The following is a 21,759-nucleotide window of genomic DNA, read 5'->3' on the forward strand; positions in this document are numbered from 1 at the left end:
CATGTATGATCTCAGCCTGGCTTTGAAACACTGACCCGCTGTAAACATAGTCATGACACCTGGGCCAATAGTCAGTCTGCAGCTAAACTTGGGGGGGGGGGGTTCTGGGTGTCTGAATAAAGAGATGGAAGAAAATACTAAGCTGTGAAGCACCAATTCAGAAAAGGAGTGAACTGAAACTGGATGGAAATCAGTCCATCAGATTTGGCCTAATCTGCAACCTTTTACCTGTTTTCAAAAAAATCAATAACTTGCATCATTCATGGAAGTCAGGGATGTCACAATACTTTAAAAAGTACATGTGATAAAGGTTAAAATCAAACAAAAACACCAAGGCAACAAAACTGAAGTCCTGCATAACTCAGCAGTAAGAGCTTTCTTGTTTCAAGTAACAAAAAAAAAATCCAAGCAAATTCCTACAGAGTCTTAACATCAGCAAGTGTCACTGAGTCAGAACCAGAGCATTGCAAACATTTTTGAGCATTTAGACAGTGTGTAGGAGTTTGTGTGCTATTCAGTCCTCTACTAGGAAGCTGTTTTGTTTTCACATATTTTCTAAGATTTTATTTTTGGGCTTTTATGCCTTTATTTGACAAGACAGTGAAGAGAGTAGGAAATTTAGGAAGGAAAAAGTGGGGATGACGTGCAGTTAAGGAGCTGCTTTAAGGACAACAGGTTTTTATGCATGGGACCTCCATGCCAAGCTACCTGTTCCCATAAGCAGCTGTCTTATGAAACATAAAACTTCTCAATACTATCATTCATTACAGTAATGGAGAATTAAAACTATTACCATGTGGTATGGAAAAATATTTCAGCATAGGGGGAGGGGGTAGCAATTAGGAATGAATGGGAACATAGGAAAGGTAGTACTTTACAGCTCTAAAATGATCTCTGTGCTGCAACTATCATCAGAACACTTCTACATACATTAAATATGATCCCTAAACTTTACAAAAAAGAAAGTATTACCACAGTTTAACAGATTTATGAAGCGTGGAGGCAATCAATATCACAAATAACTCCGTCCTGCAAACCTCCTAGCATCATCTAGCCCGATGAACAGCCTTGAGGAGTCTTGTACTGAGCTTAGAGGCCAGCTGAGTCCCTTTAACGTATAAAAAATCCTCATTTGTCATGAACAAGCTTGTAATTGAAACGCTCACATACTATCAACTGAATACACCTTGTGGGGTAAGAGACAGAGCAAAGATGTGCAGTTCAGGAATGAAAAAATCAATACAGCATAATATCGCAATATTTTGTGCGGTGATATATCATATCTTCTGCCAAGTATCAATTTTTTAAAAATTAATTGCTAATATGAACTGATAATATGGGGGCTAATATGGGGGGCGAGAGTGGGGGAAGATATGCACTAAACAGTGCCAGGATTTTGGTCGGACATGAGGTCACTGACCAATCGACTTGAGGCTGTCAGCCCTACATTTTTCACATTTTCAGTCATACTGGGCACATCAGTGAAGAGACAAGGACAAGAACAAAGTCCTTTAACCAATGAATCAGGCATTCTTAAGCCAGCTTTCACACTACAAGCTAATTCAAATCAGCTATGTGTGTCAGAGTGAAAAGTTCACACCTTGCAGTAAAATTGTTCAAATGTGCTGAAGACCAAGCTTTCAAACGTGTTTATAGTCAATAACAGGTTTCCTATTTGCCTTCTCTGTTTTTCTCAGTAGCTCAGCCCTGCAGTGATAATTTGATCACATTTTTGTCATAATTACACATCAGACCCGGAGCAGTCTAACAAAACAACACGCTAAAAATATTTGGATGACATTTATAGAAAATAACATCATCTGAGCTCATGCTGTAATTATTACAGTGACTCTAATAGCTGGTGGGCTTTGTACAACTCTTACCAGTAAAAACACTAACCCTAATGTTGGTTATATTTCTCAATGTGGCACACATTCTGAATCACTAAACTTCAAGGCTGCAACACATTTCAGGCAAGCAAGTGAGAAAAACTGATTTTTGGTGGCCCAAATGTCAGACTGCTTTGACTCTCAAACCTCAGGTCAGTATGTCATCAGCTTTGCCAGGTGTTGTAATAGGGACTGTATTTATTTTAGTTTACATAACCCTGCTGATCATGCAAAAACTAGTTTTCTGGTTACAGGAGTTTGGATGTCTATTCTGCATCGACTCAGACGAGCAGTTTTTGTGTATTTAGAGGTCAGTGTGCACATCTAATTTACTCCGCCTTGCAGTGAAAGTCGTTCATTGTTGCTTACGCTTATAACTGGATTTATTTTGGGAACGAATTCAGTTTCTCATATTTCATTTCATCAAAAAGGTCTTAACCTCCTTAGTTTTGTTCTCAGACAAAACTAACAGACTGAGCTGCCAAGTTTTCAGGACTTGGCATTGATTGCTCAGTGTGTGTTGATGCCTCTCTGCTTATGCAGTATCCAAAGAGGTAAGAAAAAATGTTAGTTTGCAAACTGACTAAATAAAGATGTTAAATAGATTAAGAAATGGTGAAAACAAACAAGACACACTATGGAAGGTGTTAAATGTGATATGAATCCATTGTTTTGCTTTATATTTCACTTTTTGTGTGCAGATCTGATTAATTATAGAGTTTGTAGAAGAGCAGCTGGCTCCAAGTCTAATTGAAAAAATCACAGCATACTTGTGAATGCATACCAGTGAACCTGCTTTAAATATGGTAATACAAAGATGATATAAACTGTGTTGACACTATTGTAATGTAAGGATAGGTTCATGATAGAATACAACAATTAAGCTTTGCAAAATTTTCAGTCCTTCTATATTTTCAATATTTTTTTTTAAACAATACAATCTTTTTTTTTTACCTGTAGAATTGAAAAAGTACAGAAGGACAAAGTTATTAAATTTTCATCTTTTCTCAAATATTTCCAAAATGCTGTTAAACAGAGAAAGGCATTTTTAACACAGCTTTTCCAAACATCCTTGTTTTATTTTGAATGCTAAAATGATTTCACTTGGCACACAGAAATGAAAATATTCCACTAAAACCAAAAACTACCAAGGTCAAATTATTACCCCCCTGATGCCAATAGTCAATAGTGTCTCCTTTTTGCTGGATAACTGCCTGCAGTTGTTTGCTGTAGATTTCAACAAGTCCCCGACACGTCTCTTGAGGAATCCCAGCCTATTATTCTTTGGCTAATCTCTCCAGCTCCTCCAGATCTGATGATCTTCTGACATGGACCTCTGTCTTCAGTTCACCCCACAGATTTTCAACAGGATTTAAGTCAGGGCTTTGTGCAGGCCACTCAGTAACGCTCACTTTGGTCTTCTGAAGGTAGTTCTTCATCAGGAGGCAGGTATGTTTTGGGTCGTTGTTGTGTTGTAAGGCAAAGCCACAACCCAGACCCAGTTTTGTTGCGGACTGCTTCAGGTTTTTCTTAAAATCTCCACATATTCATCCTTCTTCATGGTTCCTTCCACCTTCATGAAGTTCCCAGTTCCAGATGCACGGAAGCACCCCCACAGCATAATCCTCCCACCAACATGTTTCACTGTGGGGACGGTGTTCTTACAGTGAGATACCTCTCCCTTCTTTTTCCAAACATCACCAACGTCTCTGTGGCCAAAGAGCTCTAGTTTAGTCTCATCTGACCAAAGGACACGCTTCCAATGTTCATAAGCCTTCTCCAGTTTGTACTTCGTAGACTTCAGTCTGGCTTGAAGGGGTCTCTTGTGCAGAAGTGGAGTTTTTCTTGGTCTGTCAAACTCTTAGTCCATTCCTGTGCAGGACTCTAGTGATGGTCTTCTTTGAGACTACAGTCCCTGACTTGTCTAAGTCCTTCACTAGAGTCTTGTCAGTTGTTCTAGGGTCTTTGGACACATCTCTCACTAGTTTTCTTTCCAGAGTCTTTGAAACCTTTCTCTTCCTCCCTCTGCCAGGCTTGTTTACTATGCAGCTCTCTTTAATTTCTTGATGATCTTTCTCACTCCAGTTCTTGACTCTTAGAAACTCTGTGATAACTTTGTAGATCCTCCTGCTTTGTGAGCTTGCCACCATTACGTTTTATTAGGATCACATGGGGGTTTATGTTTCTGGAGAGCTGGTAAGTCTTGCTTTTATATGTTCCTCCTATGCTTGTGTTGCAGATGGAGTCTAAAAGTTTTAGTGCATGCTAGCCAAACTTTCTTAATGATTGATTTCATGTATGGAGCAAAACTCTCTTCCAGACTTAAACTCGTAAAAGCTGGGACAATCATTACTATAAATGTAGTTAAGTTTGCCAAAGAAAAGCCCAGATAAAAGACTAATAAAGGGTTAAAAAACATGACTTAAGAGTGGCGCCCAGTATCAGAGCTAAAGGCAGTGCTGTTAAAAGCCTCCTTATCTGAGGGTCTGTTTTGAGGACAGAGCAATAACCACAACAGCTGCTAGGAGTCGAGGCAGGTAAAGGAGTCGAGATCGTTTTGTGTTTCCCCACAACATGATCTCTGACCCTGAGCTGAGGGGTCACCTGTTGTTGCAGTCAGTTCCAATAAGACACAGGTGACACCTGGACCTCCCAGGGGAGTCGAGTCGGAGCCACAGACACACAATGGGAGCGTCTTGTAGATCAAACACCTGGCTGACTTCCTCACGAGCCTTAACAACGATGATGCTGCTCTAAAGAGTGTTTTGGAGCTGCTGGTGAGTGAATGATTTATGTCTCCTCCACTTAAAGCTCCAGTGTGGGACGCCCTTGTCATTCAGCTAAAAGCTCTTTGTGAGGATTGTTCTCATCAGCTGTAATTAACCGGGGGTGATGGTGCACTGCTGACCTTCTCTAATTGCTCCTTATCCTGAGGCCTGCACTCACAATTAGCCACAGCGGGCTACTAGATGAAAGGGGAGAACTTTAACAGAGCTCACATTAAAGGTACTTACTCTGACTGAGCAACACACGTCTGTGCTACCTTTTGAAAGTGAAAGAAGGACAAAAGAAAGATATTTTAGTGGTGTTAGAGCCATTAGCTCCTGCACTGAAGTATGAAAAAGGCTGTATGCTTGTGTTCACCTATAAAATTGTGAGTAAAGATATTTCAAAAAAAGGACTCTGGATATGATCTCTCCAGACAATGCGTAGATTCCAGTGTTGTGTTGTTACTCTGCTGTATTGTATTCCTCTGGGAGGCCACTGGACTGTAACATGAGACTATGTTACAGCAGGGGCTGTACTCAAGCACAAACAGCTGACTCAGCCACCTGGGAGCCAAATGTCTTGGCTTGCTTATTTCTGTAGTGCTCCACCCTGATCCTAAACAACATGGATTTAAACCCTGTTTGCAGAGCTCAGCCGACACACGAACACAAGTGAGCAGCTTGCAATGCAGAGAGGAGGGGACTGACAAGCAGGCTGTCAGACATGGTTGTTCCCAGACGGGGAATCAGCTTAAAGCTCTCTGCAGCCTGAGTAATAAGAGAATATGATGCTGTGAAAATGCAGCTTCAAGTCTGTGCTTTTATCATAAGCAGAAGTGACGGGAGAGGTAGCACCAACTTAAGGAAAAGCCTCTCTGACTAAAGCAAGCCCTTTTAACATTCAATGAACACGTCTGACTCCAAGTGATTTAGTTCTCAGTAAAAGAAATTACATTTCAACATGTCAGAATGTTATTTTTGAGTGTTTTAATAGAACGACTAGATATCTAGAATTACTGCAAGTATTGAAAAATTTAAATACATCTCAAACTAAATTTCTTATTGCCCAGAAAGCTTGCCTTTAAGTATTCTTCTCAATTTTTTAGGTTAAAATGCCAATTTAAGATATATCAGGCATAAAGTTCAGGCAGGCCTTATCAGCTGACGGCCAGCTGATTCGCTCTAAGCATGCTATTGGCTAATCACACTCATGGTGTCATTTTTAAACTGCCCCCTACCTTGCTATGCTTTACTGCTCCCTCTGCAAGCTGCTTTGACAACGCTCCTCCACCCCAGCTCCTCCTTTATGCTATATCTGACTTTATCAGTGCCTGATGCCTGCTGTGCTCTGGGGTTTATCGCTGCTTCTCTCCCTGCCTCAGGCTTTCCCTGTAGGCACAGCAGGAGCAGGAACGTGTGCTTTTCCTGCTTGACACTTTCCACATAGGGACCCCAGAGCATCCACAGCACCAAACATTAATAACAGCAATCAGCGCAAAAAAAAAAAACAAAAAAACAAAGAAAGTATAACTGCAAATCATGTGTGTTTCTTGAGAAAGTGGTCCTGATTGAGATGCAAAAAAAAAAAAAGACATATTACAAATCTATCATCATTACATTGTTACTCTCAGGAAGTGCTTTATAAATCTTAGAGCCAATGAGCAGTGAGCTACAATCAATGACCACAACAAAAGCGACAAACAGCCATAATGACGCAATGTTTGTAAGGTAAATATTTCAGCTCAGTGTCCTTTAAAAGCTGACAACCAAAAGAAATTAGGAAGATCACAGAAATAAAATGGTGAAACTTTAACAGAGGAGGTGCTGAACAAAAAATTAGATGATCAACCATCGTTTATACACAATCCCTAAACCCTGACATATTCTCTAGGTTTACCTATCCTTTTCAAAGTGAAACAATCAAACTTTGAGTGAGCTTCAATGCTCACAAACTGCATATATATTCTGTGACTTACCAGTGACAAGCTCCCTCACTTCTGCATCCACAGTCTTCCTCAGCAGGCGGAGAAGAGCGGGGATCCCTCCTGCATTCCTCACAGCCGTTTTGTTGTCGTCCATAGCTTTCCCGTAAACCAGATTCCTCAGAGCTCCACAAGAGTTCTTCTGAACTTCAAGGACCTTGTGATCAAGCAGGTCCACTAGATGTTTAATTCCTCCCAGTCGGCACACCTGTGCACAGAGCAACAAAGATCATATACTTTTATAATCTGGGGGAATATCTGCAGCACTGGTTGGATTTTCTGCTTTCAAACAGAGGGAAACAGAATAATGCATTCATGCATACCAACTGTAATTGACTGTACTTACTTATGTGCCACGCACAAAAAATCCTAACTCTCTGAGTTTGTAAGACACCAGATATACAGTTGCAATTGATTCATGCGTGTTACTTTTACAGCTCAGCACTAAAACAGCACATTCTGCCTTTTAAACCAGGTTTATACAAAGAGAATTTTCATAAACCTCTAGCTACAACGTACTTCAAATAAAACTTTCAATATGAATATATATATCTACATGGAAGACAGACATCAAAATAAGCTTCCATTTCTTCACTTTATAAGTTTTTGATGTTTTGGAATCTGGCCTCTGAAAGACACATACTTAAAAAATGGTGTCATAATCCTCACACTGTGGCTTTTTGTCCAAACTCAAACTCCAAAGTCAAAATATATCCGAACAGAGAAAGTATGAGTTCGACCTTTAACATAAAAAAAAAAAACAGTAAAAGATAGAAACCAGAGAGTTTTACAGGGTTGTTTGCATGTCTTTACATTTAGTAGAGAACGTGTCTTGAGGGCTCGACAGAAACAATTCTTGGTGAAGTGAGAAAAACTTGAAAACCTGTTTTTAAGGGAATTTGGCACTGCAGAATAGCTTTAACCTTAATGAGGACATAACTATGGCTTTCCTACAACATAGCCATAAATTCTGCAATCAGAATTTTTGAGATAATTGTCAGGAGGTTTATGAAATTTGCTTGTGAAGTTGGGAGAATCTGCTTTGATATTTTGGCATTTTCATGACAATTTAGGAAATTTGTATGGATGTTTGGGAAAATTTGTTACAAAATATTCAGGTATTTTCACAGATACTTTTGAAATGCATTTAAAAATAGGAGGAACTACTTTTTTTATGAATTTGCTTTGAATTATTAGGTATTTCCTTTTCATGAAGTTTGTTTTAAAGTTAAGAGGACATTTCCCCTCATTTTAAAGACCCTGTAAAGTGAAAATAAATCTGTATTTAGGTTTTTTTGTACGACGGGTCACTGTGTCATGAACCTCCAGGTAAAATTTCAGTCAAAACATCTCTAAGTTTATAAAATTAAGCTTCAAAATCATGAAAAGGTGGCAGTACAATCTGCTCCAGGATGGTGTGGGTGTGTCTGTTGAATGAGCTGAAGCCACGCCCATTAACCCGTAGATCTCAGTGTTTTCACATGTTTACATCAACCATATTCCAACATATCTAGAGTGATGAGACACAAAATTTGGGTTTCACTTTACAGGGTCTTTAATGGAATGTGGAGGGATGCATTTATGATGATGTTCCATTGAAACACTGGAGAATATTTAAAGAAATTGTGTGAGACACTCGTAAATTTTTTTGAATAATTTTCATAGAAACTTTCAGTAATTTCCTCAAAAATGTTGGGAATTTTTGAAAAGGAAAATTTTGAAGAAATTCAGACTTTTTAGTAGAAGTTTAAACCTTAAAAAGTCCTTGTTGTCCATCATCAAAATAAAGAAGACTCCACCATACCTCTTTTATTGACTAACAACATTTCTTAATGACCCCATCAACTCACCAGCCGCTGACAATGCCAAAACATCTGCTCTCAGTCTATGCAGTGCTGTATTTTCTGCAGAAACGGGACCTTCAGGAGAAAAATAATTCCTGTTCTAGGACAAGCCTGAGCTTTTAAACTTATCCCAAATAAGCAGGAGAAACTACAAATTCCAAACAAAAGCTCAGGTCTCAGAGGTTAAAGCAATCCTCAGGTACAACCAAACATATTAGAATTCACTCAATATGGAAGTCTATCTCATTCAGAACCATACATGGTATAACTTCTATTTCTAACACTCTGACATTTGTGCTAACAAAGCTTAATGAATTAGAGTCAACTAAATGGTAAACCTGGGTAAATATTGTAGAGCTCTGCTGCAGAATTCACTGCCCAGCACTTATAAATCAAGGATTTTGTTCCATTAAATGCTCTGAGCTTGAATTGTGTCTAGCCTCAAGGAGTTTTCTCTCAGTTAAATTCTTCTAAAGTTTGAAGCAACCAAAAGCAACATGGGCAATTTAATCCAGCACCTCATATGGAGAATGGGAGAAAATGGCATGGAAAAAAACTGGAGCAAGAAAACCGCTGTCAGAAAGTAAGTTAAAAAACAGTCACACAAAGTTAGAATCAAATCCTATGGAGTCTCAAGATTTAAATCTCAACTTGTATTTTTAGACCACATAAACTTCCTTTCTGGTGAAATTGCTGAAAAAGGCACAGAGAGTCCAGAGCATTGATTATCCTGTGACGTAAATGCCTGAACTAGTTAAAAGGCATAACTAAACACTGTGTCAGGCCAACTAGCTGGACCCTGCAGACCTGCTGTAGTGCATAGTATACTGTATAGTGGTGCACAATAAGAAATTATAATAAACATCAGAATTTATTTCTTTTAGTTTAGTTATAAAGTCTTATATTGCCTCATCATCTGCCTGATTTCACTCTGGCTTTTGATCAATGATCACATCTGACTCCAAGTGATTTAGTTCTCAGCAAAATAAATTAAATTTCAACATGTCAGAATGTTATTTTTGAGTGTTTTAATAGAACCACTGGTGATCTAGAATTACTGTGAGTATTGAAATATTTAAATAAAATTAATTTCTTTTTGTCCAGAAAGCTCTCCTTTTAGTATTTTTCCTCAAATTTAGGTTAAAATGCCAATTTAATGCCCCGTTTACACAACAAAGTTTTCGAGTGAAAACGCATAAGTTTTGTAGCGCTTTGGCTGTCTGTTTACATGGCAACGGCAGTGCCTGAAAACTGAACTTTATGGAAACGGACTCCAGAGTGAAAGTTTCTCAAAACGCCCCTGTCTCCGTGTAAACAGGGAAAATAGCACTTTCTGAAAACGAACATGCGCACTGTGATGCAGTAAATATCCACAAGTGAGTAGGCTTGTAACCTATGTGTGGATGGGAAGACCAAAACAAAGATGGCCAACACCAGTGTACTGTTCGTGCTCCTCACTCTTTTGAATTTAACTGTACTTCTCCAACAAAATGTTGATTTACCTCACCATCACTTAGATCAGCGGAGACGTATTTCATGCCTGCATCAGATTCTGACTCGACCCATACGCCGTCGAAGGGCATATGGGTCGAGTCAGAATCTGGTGCAGGCACAAAAATCACACCGCCATCTACTGGCCTGGCATGTATACTACATCGTTTTTGGTGTTTCCCACAGTCTCGTGTGAACGGAGTTCGTTCTGAAAACATTGCTGTCTGAATGTGGAACTTTTTGGAAACAAAAAATGGAAAACGAAGCAAAACGTTGTATAAACGGGGCATAAGATATATCGGGTATATAGTTCAGGCAGGCCTCATTAGCTGACGGCCAGCTGATTCGCTCTAAGCATGCTATTGGCTAATCACACTCATGCTGTCATATTTAAACTGCCCCCTTCCTTGCTATGCTTTACTGTTCCCACTGCAAGCTGCTTTTTGAAACCCTCCTCCACCCCAGCTCCTCCTTTATGCTATATCTGACTTTATCAGTGTCATTCTGATGCCTGCTGTGCTCTGGGTTTATCGCTGCTTCTCTCCCTGCCTCAGGCTTTCCTTGTAGGCGCAGCAAGAGCAGGAACGTGTGCTTTTCCTACTTGAAACTTTCCACATAGGGTGCACAATAAGACATTAACATCAGAATTTCTTAATTCTAGAATAGTTAAAAATAAAGTCTTGGATTGCCTCATCATCTGCCTGACCTCACTTTGGCTTTTGACGGACTGGCTCTAATTTTAGCACATTTACTCTGTTCCAAGATTTCAGCAATTAATTTAATGAGTCACTGAAATCATACAGCCAGGACTACATAAATAAAAAGCAACTTCCCTTTAAATGTCACCATGCATAATGTGTATTATTGCTTTAATACAACCCTGCATGGGCTGAGTGGCACACTACCTACCTCTGCTTTAATTCGATTATCGCCGTAGCACAGGTGCTGCAGGTAGGCAGCGGCGTTCGCCTGCACTGAGGGGAAGTGGTGCTGCAGCATGTGGATCACCTCTGTCAGCTCTGGGTCACGCCAAGCAAACTCCCTACAATAACAGAGGGAGGGAGGATTGGAAAGGTATCAGCACAACCACAGAGGCAGGAACAAAGTAGTTTCATTGAAATGTTCTGGCAGAGTTTCCCTCTATACTTCAGCTCCTCAGGGTAAACAGGTAAGTTAAATCCAATTTTAAATAACAGTCCACTCCAGCTGCAGTATCGCTTTCCTATATGCAGTGCATTAAAGAAAAGAGGAAAGATGTATCATTTCTTGGCTAAAGTCAACCAACAAACTGCCTTCTCATCTGCATTCTATTTGATTAGGTTGAAAAAAATTGCAGGAACTAACTTTTTAAAACAAGATGACCACTTTTTCATGTAGATGCCTCTCTCAGCAAGCACCTCAGCTTGTAAAACCTCTTTTTTATTATATTACAGCAAAGAATCAAGGCTGAGAAATACACAGTTAGATTTCCCAAGACAGAAATCCTGTCAAATATTCTCAGGGAATTTTTCTCTCATGCACTTCCTGAATGGACACAGGCCATGTTGGTCCCACGGGTGCATTCGCTTCAAGTAGTTACACTACAGCAGCCCACAGTGGTGTAAAACAAAGCTCCCAATGTGCAAGGTCAGGGGTTTATGATGGAGTTGAACCCGCTCTCTACGTTTACACAGAGCAGACGCAGCAGTCCCAGTGTGTGTGAGAATCCATTGTTAAAAGGCCAGGCATAGTATAGTAGCTTAAAGGCTAGAGCTGCATGCGACTAGCTGGGGGGCTCCATGTTTGAATAGTAAGAGGACACCAGTGTTGACCCAGCAGAACAGGGATGCCTTGTAAGCATAAGTAGTCCCTTGCTACACTGGCTGCTAAGCGTTAAGTCTTTTATAAATGCAGGGTTTAAGTTAAAAGTGAGCATTGCTTACCTTGGATCCTTCTGGATGCTGTCTATGGAAGGTGAACGGGTGGCACCATCGTCCATGACAACAGGCTGGCGGGTGTAGTTTGAATCAGAGGGTCTGTAGGGTGCTGTGCGATAAGGATCTGCGTAAGTTGCTGTTGTGTTAAGAGCGTAGTTGTTTCTTTGGTAGATCATGGCACTGCGCTGGCTGGCTGACCGCTGGAGACTTCCCACACCTGAGGGCCCAAAAACAAAACTTCAGACAGAGAGTTTCAGCAACATTTATGCTGACAGGCTGTGTTAGTGGAGATTAGCAGAACCTTGAATCTGAGCTTTGCACAGCAGTAGCATACAACTTTAAACCAAGCTGAAAATACAACCGTTTGAGTCAGCAAATTCTAAAATCTGGAACCAATTAATGACGAGGATAAAACGCAGCTCCTGTGGTCCCACAAAGCAGACGTCTTCTTCTTCAAATGGCTCTTTTTTTTTTTTACAAGATTATGTTTAACCAGAGGGATCCTGCTGCTTTTTTTTAAAGAGGACAACCTGCTCGATGATCCACAAATGACTTCCTCACCGCCTTCTTGCTCCTTACTTTGCCAAACACATCAGAGAGGGAATACAAAATTTAAAAAAGCATCTCAAAAAACAGTAGGAAACACACATCACAAACATGCAGAGAAGTCATCCGTCCCAGCAAGGTCAAAGATTCTGCCTGACAGCATCTCGCTTCAGTCATCTTTCCTCTTTTCCTCCAAGTGAAATTATGACCCACTTCTTTAACACAATGGGTCACAAACACAGAAAGGCATAAACAAGCTCCTTCTCACCAGAGCCACGTGATGTGTGGCAGTGTGACTGCTGCGCTGGTCAGATCACTATCACACTTCCAACCAGACTGAGCATGTGCGCGCCCCAAAAACTCCCTCCTCCCAACGAGAGCAATACGTCAACGTGTGGGGCCGCTCCAAAAACACAATTTCTCACACCAGTGCCCTGCTATGTTTGGGCAGCAGCGTACTGCAATATGGTTATCTCCTAAAATGCAACACAGCAGAGCCAAAGACGCTGGAACACAAATTATAAACATGATGTAGAAATATTTGGATTCCTCTCCTTGTGTTTTAGCCAAGGATCTTTTAAGGGGATTTTTCTGCTGAGTATAAAAATCTAACTATCACTCACACAAAAAAAGAACACTGCAAGAAAAATAGAAGAGTATATAACCTTTAAAACAATTAACCAGAGGCATGCAGGGGTGGCAGCATACAAGCAGACTAAAATAAACAAACATATAAATATGCTATAACACCAAACAGATTTTCTTATTAAACAGCCCAGATTAGCATAGATTAAGCAGATTAGACAGATTGTGGAAGCTAATTCCAGAGGATGAGGGCTAAAAGAGCAAAGGCAAGACCAATTTCCTTTTTTTTCTGATTGTAAACTGCTCAGTTTGGCTTAAATTTGAAGCTGACTGGTGGGGCATGTGTGCAGGGAGTTAGATTAATCTAAATGAGAGAATATGTGGGAATAAAATGCTCAAGATATGAAGAGGGAGACACACCACAAGAACAATTTCTTCCTCTCTGCTGTCAGTCTCATGAGCAGTACTCTGGCCCTCACTTCACAGACTCTCACTGCACCACAGGATGTGTTACATGAATGCGCACTGGACTAAATCTTTTCTATTTACAACTGCACCAAAAATTGCCCGATGTCTTGTGTCTTCAGAGAAGTTAAGTGGTTGTAATCTACCATCTCTCTGTAATCTACATATACACCTCCAGGACACTGAGCTGTGCAGGTAAAACCTCAGCTGACCCTTCCCACCAACATGAACTTTTTGAGGCCCACCTCCTAGGATCAAAACCTTACACTACAAGGACAGTTTGTTCCCCTGTGCTGTCAGCCTTGTGAACAGTACTCCGGCCCTCTCTCCACAGACTCTCACTGAACCCCAGAACCAGAAATAATGCATGTTTACTGAATGCATTACCTGCACATCTGTACAGTGTCTTTTTTGCACCTTTGTACATACTTTTGTGATATCTATATTGTGTTTTATATTTTCATTTTGCTACTTTATTTTTCAATATGAATCTATTTAAGTTTCTAGCCTCTTAATATTTAATTTTATTATTCTTCTGTTTTAATTTCTTGTACTAAACGCCAAGTCATATTCCTTGTATTTCAAAATGTACTTGGCAATAAAACTCCATTCTTGATTCTGCATTAATTCAAACCTTAGCAAGTGTACTTGTCCATTTTCTGGTCAAAATAGTGCGCAGACAGCTTAGCGGTCTAAGGTGCGACCCATGTTTGCAGGTGGCCCAAGTTCCAATCCAGCCTGTGGTCTTTTGCCGCGTGTTTCTCCCACTCTCATCCCATTTCTGACTCTATCCGCTATCCTCCTCTGTCGAAAAAAGGCACTAAAAAGCCCAAAAATAAATCCTAAAAAAAGTAGTTTAACTTATTTCAATCCACACTCACCTAACAAATCCAGAAAAAAAAAATTCCAATAAAATATACAAAAAATTAGGCTTAACTTGCTGATATAAGTACATATTATGCTTCTTAAAATCAAAATCTACCCTCTAAATTAGTTTGAAATTTTTTTTAACATACTTAAGCAAAATTTTCTTGCCACTCTGTTAAATATTTGTATGCAGTGCAAGCAATAAATGCCGTAATTTTGCTTTTAATTTCTTAAATTACGACCTAGATTATCTGGACTTGTCAGGTGAACATTGCTTTATTTATCTGTGGTTAATTAGACAGTTAACCTTGCTAAGATTTGAGTTTTGGAGTGTATATTTTCAGCATTACTGTAGCTATCAATCAGATATGACTGCAACCATTCAAATGTTGTACAGAAATTGTTATTAACAACATAAGAGAAGCTGCTTGAATTGAATTAGTTTCTAATGAGCTACCCCTCACACAGACCCAATATTAACCACCCCCTACAGCTCTGCCCCACCCATCCTTTCTAAATATAGCTGGAATAAACACATTAAAGAGAGAGGGCATCTTCACAGCATCAATAGCATTTATTAGCAAACTTATCAGTCTAAGCAGATCTCCAGAGTGCCAAGGAGAAAGCTTAATGCAGTGTGTGCACCCGTGAAAACTAAGCAAGTGTGTCAGAGGCACGAGGGGATAATGAGACAAGAATGCCAACATCATCAGGAGAGCTGATAGTGAGCAGGCTGTGGATGTGGGTAACCAAGCTGTCCCTTGGCCCCTCCATCCCTCTTCTTATTCTCAGTGTGTCACACAGGTAATGGACTCCTTTGTGGCAGGATGACATATCAGTACCTGCCTATTAACTCGTGTCTCACCCCTTTTCTGCCCGACAGTGGAAGGAAGGGAAAGAGAGGAGGACAGAGTGGAAGAAAAATAGAAAGCAAAGAAGAAAGACATAACAACTCAGTGCTAAAGGGCAGATGGGCAGAGAAATGGCGTTTCCAGGAGTCAAGTCAAGATTAAGTGGAAAACACTTTGAGAGTTTCGAGGACAAAGAGAACAAAGTGCTCCGATCAGCTTGAAATGAAAATGTTAAGAAAGAAGTATTGCTTATCATGACTTGCATGACTCCTCTGTATGAAGATATAAAAAGAGCATTAGCTGAAGAAAAATAAGAAAGCCAAAATTCAATTTCTACTGGGTTTGGGAAAGCTTGACGTCTAGCTTGTTTACCTTTTTTCAACACAAAAACGAAGCGCTTAGTTTTAAGATGAAGCAGAGCAGGGCATTAGGGAGGGAATAAATAACAAATTAAAATGACTTTTTAAGGGAATTATGTAATAAGCTGCCTCAAATCCTCCTTCACTGCTACTGTATTATACTCATTCTAGCAGCTAACAGTTATATGCTAATAAACTGGCTGATAACAGCTGTCTTTTACGTTATTTGCTCATGTTGAGCTACAATTGTCAAGTTTCTTTGTGAATGCTTTATCACCACCCTGAAGCGAGTTCATCTTTCCTCGCCTGCAGGATTTTTGCATATCGATAATGTCGTACCAACCTGAGGTGCTTCTATAGAGGGTGCCCTGCTGGTTGTGGCTCGGGCTGCGGTACAGCGGACCCTGGAACGCCCGGTCCTCATAAATAGGTGCGATGTGGCGGTCTGGGGACATGGCTGACCTTAAGTCCTGGCCCAGCTGGCTGTGCTGACTGGCATATGAGCTCCGCATTCCTAAAGATGTGAAGAAGTAGTTAGCAGATATGAAGCTGGATGGTTGAGTGATCCCAGGACAGTCTAATAACTGACGTGTGAAAGGTTTGGGCCTTATGAGAGCAAAAATCTGACAGTCAGCTCTTCTTTGCCCTGTCAAAAAGCCACTGAGCAAAAACAGAATGATTTAAAGTTTCTTGTGTCTTCAGGATGATAATATTTATCCAGCTTCTTGAATATGTTTATAATGCAAAATGAAAGGATGACAATGAGAAACAGACTTTTTCAGACAGCATGCTTCCATAAGACTTCATTTTCCTGATTTTAAGCCAGCCATTGGTTGCACTTATCCTATTTAGAGACTTGATAGATGGTAAACTTTGGTAATCAATCAAATTAAACAGCATGCCTCCTTTAATTATTGTCAAAGCTAATGTCATTGTTGCATCATAATGAAGACTGAACTGCAAACAACAAGGGTACAACCCTGACAAAAGTGAGAGAGGATGAAACATTCACTGTGACCTCTGTCAAGCCACCTTAATGTCTGTAAGCTGACATTTCATCCCCCTGTCTGCCTTTAAATACAGTCTCCTGTGGTCTAAATGGACGGTCCTGTGCTGTACTTTGGTCAAAATATGATATGGATACAGCAGCAGGTTTTTGACCCTGTATAAACCAGTTCGAAACTGACTTTCTCAGACCAGTTACTCCTCTGTGTGTCTCTTTAAAAGGCAATGAGCTCCTTCTAATGTCTACCCTCTCGTCCTTTGGGGTCTGCCTTCCTGAGTACAGATGTGTGCCTCTATATGTGCGGTGGGTGGAGCTCTAAATACTGAGCAGCAGAGGAATACTTTGCACTCGTTCAGCAAAATGAAAATATCAGACACGGATGAGGAGAAGCACATCTGATATTTTTAAATGTCTGCAAGTAGATATGAAACATTTAATAGCCTTTTATTTCAGACAACATGCCTGTCAGACAGTGATCAAGTGGTGGCCCCAAAGCTTCTCTTCTATTAAAACCAGAAAAAATGTATGTTTTTTAGGGTATTGTCGATCTTTTAATCCCTATAGCAATCAAATCAACCCCAAAAATGATCAAGCAAGATAGATGTTATCATTGTGAAAATTCATAGCATGACTTCATATTACAAAATTAGCATTAATACACTTTTAAAATGAGGTCTATATTTCCCTCTTTCACATTCATGTACTTAAAGCTTCTTGCAACCAGCTCTCTGTGACTTGACAGCCTGAATCGCAGAACAGCATCAGACAGCTTGATTTGTTCTGTAATGACTCGGTTCAGAGTGCTGCAACTGCTGCCAGCAACATTCTGAAGAAGTCTCTTCCATTCGCAAATCTTTGGTCTGAACCAGGCTACGGCTTAAGCTACGGTGTAGCTTTAATACAGAGGCATAAATCTGGATTAAGGTTGGAGATACCATTGAAGGCAGGTATTATTATGACACTTTGTGATGTATTATGATCAAAGGATTTCAGTTTTCACACTAATTTATGTGCAAAATACTACAAAGTGGGTTTTTTCATGATATTTCCCCTTTAATCAGTAAAAAATGTAAACTAACAGACAATGAGGATGTTTTTTTTTTTCAAATCTAAGCTCTTTGGCATTAAAAGCATAGAATGTTTTTAAGACAATTTAATAAAGTTATTAAGAGCTTATTGCCAACCCTGTCTGTGTGTTTTAAATGTTGTATGAAGCTAGCTTTCACACTTTGCCCACACACCTCACCTCTGTCAAATGTGTAGTAGCAATTATAGTGAGGAAAACTTCTTAAGTGGGTGGAAAGACCCAAACTTTCACTCTGTTTAAAGATACAGAGCCATAGAATAAAGCCCGACAAGTACTAAGAAAGATAAATGTATGTCTCTGACAGTGCAGACAGAAATATTAAGCAGTCATCTATCTATGAGTAGAAATATCACTGTGAATCTCATTTAGCAGCCAAGTTCTTCAAATTAAAAACAGGAAGATATCCTTTAAAGTGATTTAAACAGGCATAATTAAAGTTTCCTTGTAGAAGAATAAACTGAAGCACATATAAAGAAAAATCAGCCACTAATGAGGGTTAACTAGAGCAGAGAGAGTGGTGTAACAAGACTGTGACCAATCAGAGCATGACCAAGGAGACATTGGGAAATGTGTGATCCAAGATAAAGCCTCTCTAACAAGTCACGGACTAACCTGACAGGGCGAGAAACACAGGTGAGTATTCCAATTAAAGCCTACTACCATAAAGTCTCTTTAAAAGCAGATTGTGTGGGCAGCATGAAGCAGAAGGTCCGGTCTGACTCATATTAGGTCCAAATGTGAAGCGATCACAGCAGAATGAAAAATGATTTTCATATGAACTGTACCAGCGGCTCAACTTATCACCCTAACTCTCTAAACCAGCCAGCCTTAAAAATAATAAAACAATCAAAAGCTAAGAAAGGAAGGACATCTGCTGAGACTGTGTCAGATGTTTACGCATCTTGTTATGATGTCTAATTGCACAGAAAATCAGGCAGATCTACTTTGGATGGATTTGATGGTTGAGGAAGAAATCCAGATCCTTTCAGGACACTGTAGAAAAAACCATACAGGGTATACCCCCTCCTGCAAATGAAGCTGATTACAGCCTGTCTATAAGAGCCTAGTAGTCTATTCTACTCCCTGAAGAACAGTAGGATTATTTTTAAAGATAGAATGTTATCTATGTTTCTGTGTTTGTGATAAAACTTCGCATCAGTGAGGCTCACTAAACTGTGAAGCCCAGTGGACCAGCGTACAGTTGGCAAATAACTGCTCATTGCACATTTTACAAGCCTCCCAGTGTCACTTGGGTTTTCTCCAACTGCATGAGCTCAGGCAGAACCGGCTAAATGAGGGGATCTTGTCACAGTTAGTGCTGGAGGAAATTAATAAATAAAAACGCTTGCATACTTTGGGAGCAGAGGGCCTCTGGGGGCAAAGTGAGGAAAGATTTTAAAACTAGATAGCAGGTAAGGCTGAGACTGACCTCAGTTTGAAGCTCGAGGGGCATCATGAGGGATCTGGTCGAATAAGAGGCTAAACTTTAGTTGGCTGATAGATGCACAGGAGAACAATATGAATAAATGATGGGCTAATTTTTACTCAAAGTCTAAGTTAGGAGTCCTGACTGTGCTCTTGAGACTAGATGACAGACATGACTGGCCCATATTTTTCTAATATGAATGCTCTAAGGAAATACTTCACAGTTTGGTATAGATTCACCTAGAAGCTAAAGTAGGCTACATTATTTCAATAGAATTTTGGCAGTAAAAGTTTAGCTAATCATGGCTATTGTATCTCATTAACAACCTAAAATTATTCTTTTCAATCCAATCCAGTTTTAAGCAAAATAAACATATGCATTATGTTTCTAAAAAAACAGGGTAAGCTTGCACATAACTAGCCAATCAGACTTTAGCAGCTGTCTCTGCTTGCATCAGTAACAGCACAAGCAAGCTGCTACTTAAAGACCCTGTAGAGCAGGGGTCATCAAGTACATTTGTACAAGATTTAGCCTCGACAGAAACTCTGGGGGCTGGACTTTCAAATACACAAAAATTAAATCAATATTTTGGTCTCATTGAAATATTATTTAATAGTATTTGTATTTCCTTTCAAAACGCAGGACATTTTAAGGCATTACCAGTGAGATCTATGCCTATCATGCCTTTCATCTATAATGCTGCAAGACACAAGGAGACAGGCCTGACAACAGATTTGGCTGGGCCCCTAAAAATCCCAGAAAACGGGCCCACCCCAATATTGATTTAGTACTAGTATTAACTCATTTTTGACACTTTTAACCCCTTTTGAACCAGCTGTCCTACACATTTTATCCCTTTTGTGCCATTCTTTTTGCACTGTAGGATTTTATTATGTGGTGTATATGTGTTTGTGTAGGAACCCATGTATGGATGTATGTGTGTGTGTGTAGGCTACTTTTATTTATGAATATATGTCAATATATGTGTGCTTAAGTGTGTTTCTGTGATGATGGGCTGTCTGAATGTTTTTGCTGCTGTAACAAAAGCAATTTCCTGGAAAAGGATTAATAAAGTTTCTATCTATCTATCTATCTATCTATCTATCTATCTATTTAATCCATTTTTGCCACTTTTTAACCCAATTTTATTACTTTTTGCAACATTTTTTTGTCATTTGTAACAAATATTTTATACTTTTTGCCCCTTTTTCCTCATTTACCATTTTGTGCCACTTCACAACCCATTTTGCCACTTATCACCCATTTTTTCTACTCTCTATCCCCTTTTCACCACTTTATCTGGTCATTTTTGCACCACTTCAGCCAACCTTAACCCTTTATTAAATATCTTATAGTTATGACAGTAGATTTCTATAAAAACAGATCAAATGTTACGTCATTCTAAAACTATTTCAATATTAATTGTTTGTGGGGTGGATTTAACAGCTGCAGACATTTAAAGCCAAAGGATACTCTTAAAACCAAAACATCTTCTTTTCCTTGTTTTCTAAATTTAATGCTTTTTTTGGGGGGCCGGACAGGAAGCTTTGGGGGGTCTGATATGGTTCCAGGGCTGCCAGTTGATGATCAGTGCTGTAAAGTCAAATCAAAAATGTGTGTCTCCATTATAATGTGAATATGGCTGCTGTAAACATGTGAAAACACTGAGATCTACCAGTGACTGAATTTTGGATTTAGAACATTACAAAGGTTTTCTCTTTTTTCCTGGCTGGTATTAATATGGGCGGGGCAAATATGTGGACTCATGATGTCATGAGCCCACAGTGGAGAATGACCCCACCTCTCTAACACCACAATTTAAAATCACAGAGCAGTTCATCTCAGTCCAGTCTGCCTTTATTGAAAGTTAACAGTCAGTTAAATGCTGTTTTTTTGTTCATTGTGAGGTAAATTTACCAAATCTATCAGCCACAGTGGTCAATGGATCATTTAAAGCATCAGAACAGAGATTGGAGCCAGAAATAGACTTTGTCTCTTCTCTGGCACTCCATCCTAGAGCAGCCTTCTTTTTCATGATTTTGAAACTGAATTTTATAAACTTAGAGATGTTTTATTTGATTGAAATTAAACCTGGGGGTTCATAACACTGTGACCTACATACAACAAACCTAAATACAGATTTATCTTCATTTTACAGGGTCTTTAAAGGCTTACTGTGCCACTTTTAAAGCAGATTTTCAGGCCAAAACAAATGCTCTCTGTGGGAAAAGTGAAATTACAAAATAATGTTAAAAGTCAACATGTAAAAGAATTGAAGTAAAATCGTCACCCTTGAGAGAATGTGATTTTGTATTTTTTATAACCTACAAACCTAGATAGAAGTGTATTAAATTAAAGCCAGAGATGGTTAAAGCTGAATTTGTTGTTAAAGTAGCCAGTAATTGAATATCATTTTCTGTCTGTACTTCTGTTTGATTGCATATTCACTACTAAGTACTTACTTTACAAAAAACCCACAAGAATTAAATTCTTGCCTTTTTATCCCGCAGGTACAATAGCAACTCGACCTCTTTCTCTCGAGCTCCCTGCCGTATTCAGCCTCTCTGCATTGTTTAATTTTCTGGGCTAAAAGTCGGTCCCCTTCCACACCTGCTGCCAGGTTTTTTCCTCCATTATTTGAAAATTGCTGTGTGTAAAATTCAGCCATTTCAATCAA

The 21,759-nt window shown here is 39.4% G+C and overlaps 1 protein-coding gene across 5 annotated transcripts in view; it reads right to left on the bottom strand.

The window, feature by feature from the left end:
• The window catches only part of pkp4 (plakophilin 4), a 142,602-nt gene that overhangs the window by 20,709 nt on the left and 100,134 nt on the right, over nt 1–21,759 (bottom strand). For 4 of the 5 annotated variants that reach the window (XM_041807007.1, XM_041807004.1, XM_041807003.1 and 1 more), the window contains 4 exons: nt 15,907–16,077; nt 11,897–12,107; nt 10,884–11,016; nt 6,634–6,847 (listed from right to left, as the gene is read on the bottom strand). In XM_041807007.1, coding sequence (XP_041662941.1) covers nt 6,634–6,847; nt 10,884–11,016; nt 11,897–12,107; nt 15,907–16,077 — 729 coding nt within the window. The remainder of the gene's footprint in view (nt 1–6,633; nt 6,848–10,883; nt 11,017–11,896; nt 12,108–15,906; nt 16,078–21,759) is intronic. The other variant, XM_041807008.1, reaches the window with a different exon arrangement.

The sequence above is a fragment of the Cheilinus undulatus genome, linkage group 15, assembly GCF_018320785.1.
Source record: "Cheilinus undulatus linkage group 15, ASM1832078v1, whole genome shotgun sequence".
Classification (NCBI taxonomy): domain Eukaryota; kingdom Metazoa; phylum Chordata; class Actinopteri; order Labriformes; family Labridae; genus Cheilinus; species Cheilinus undulatus.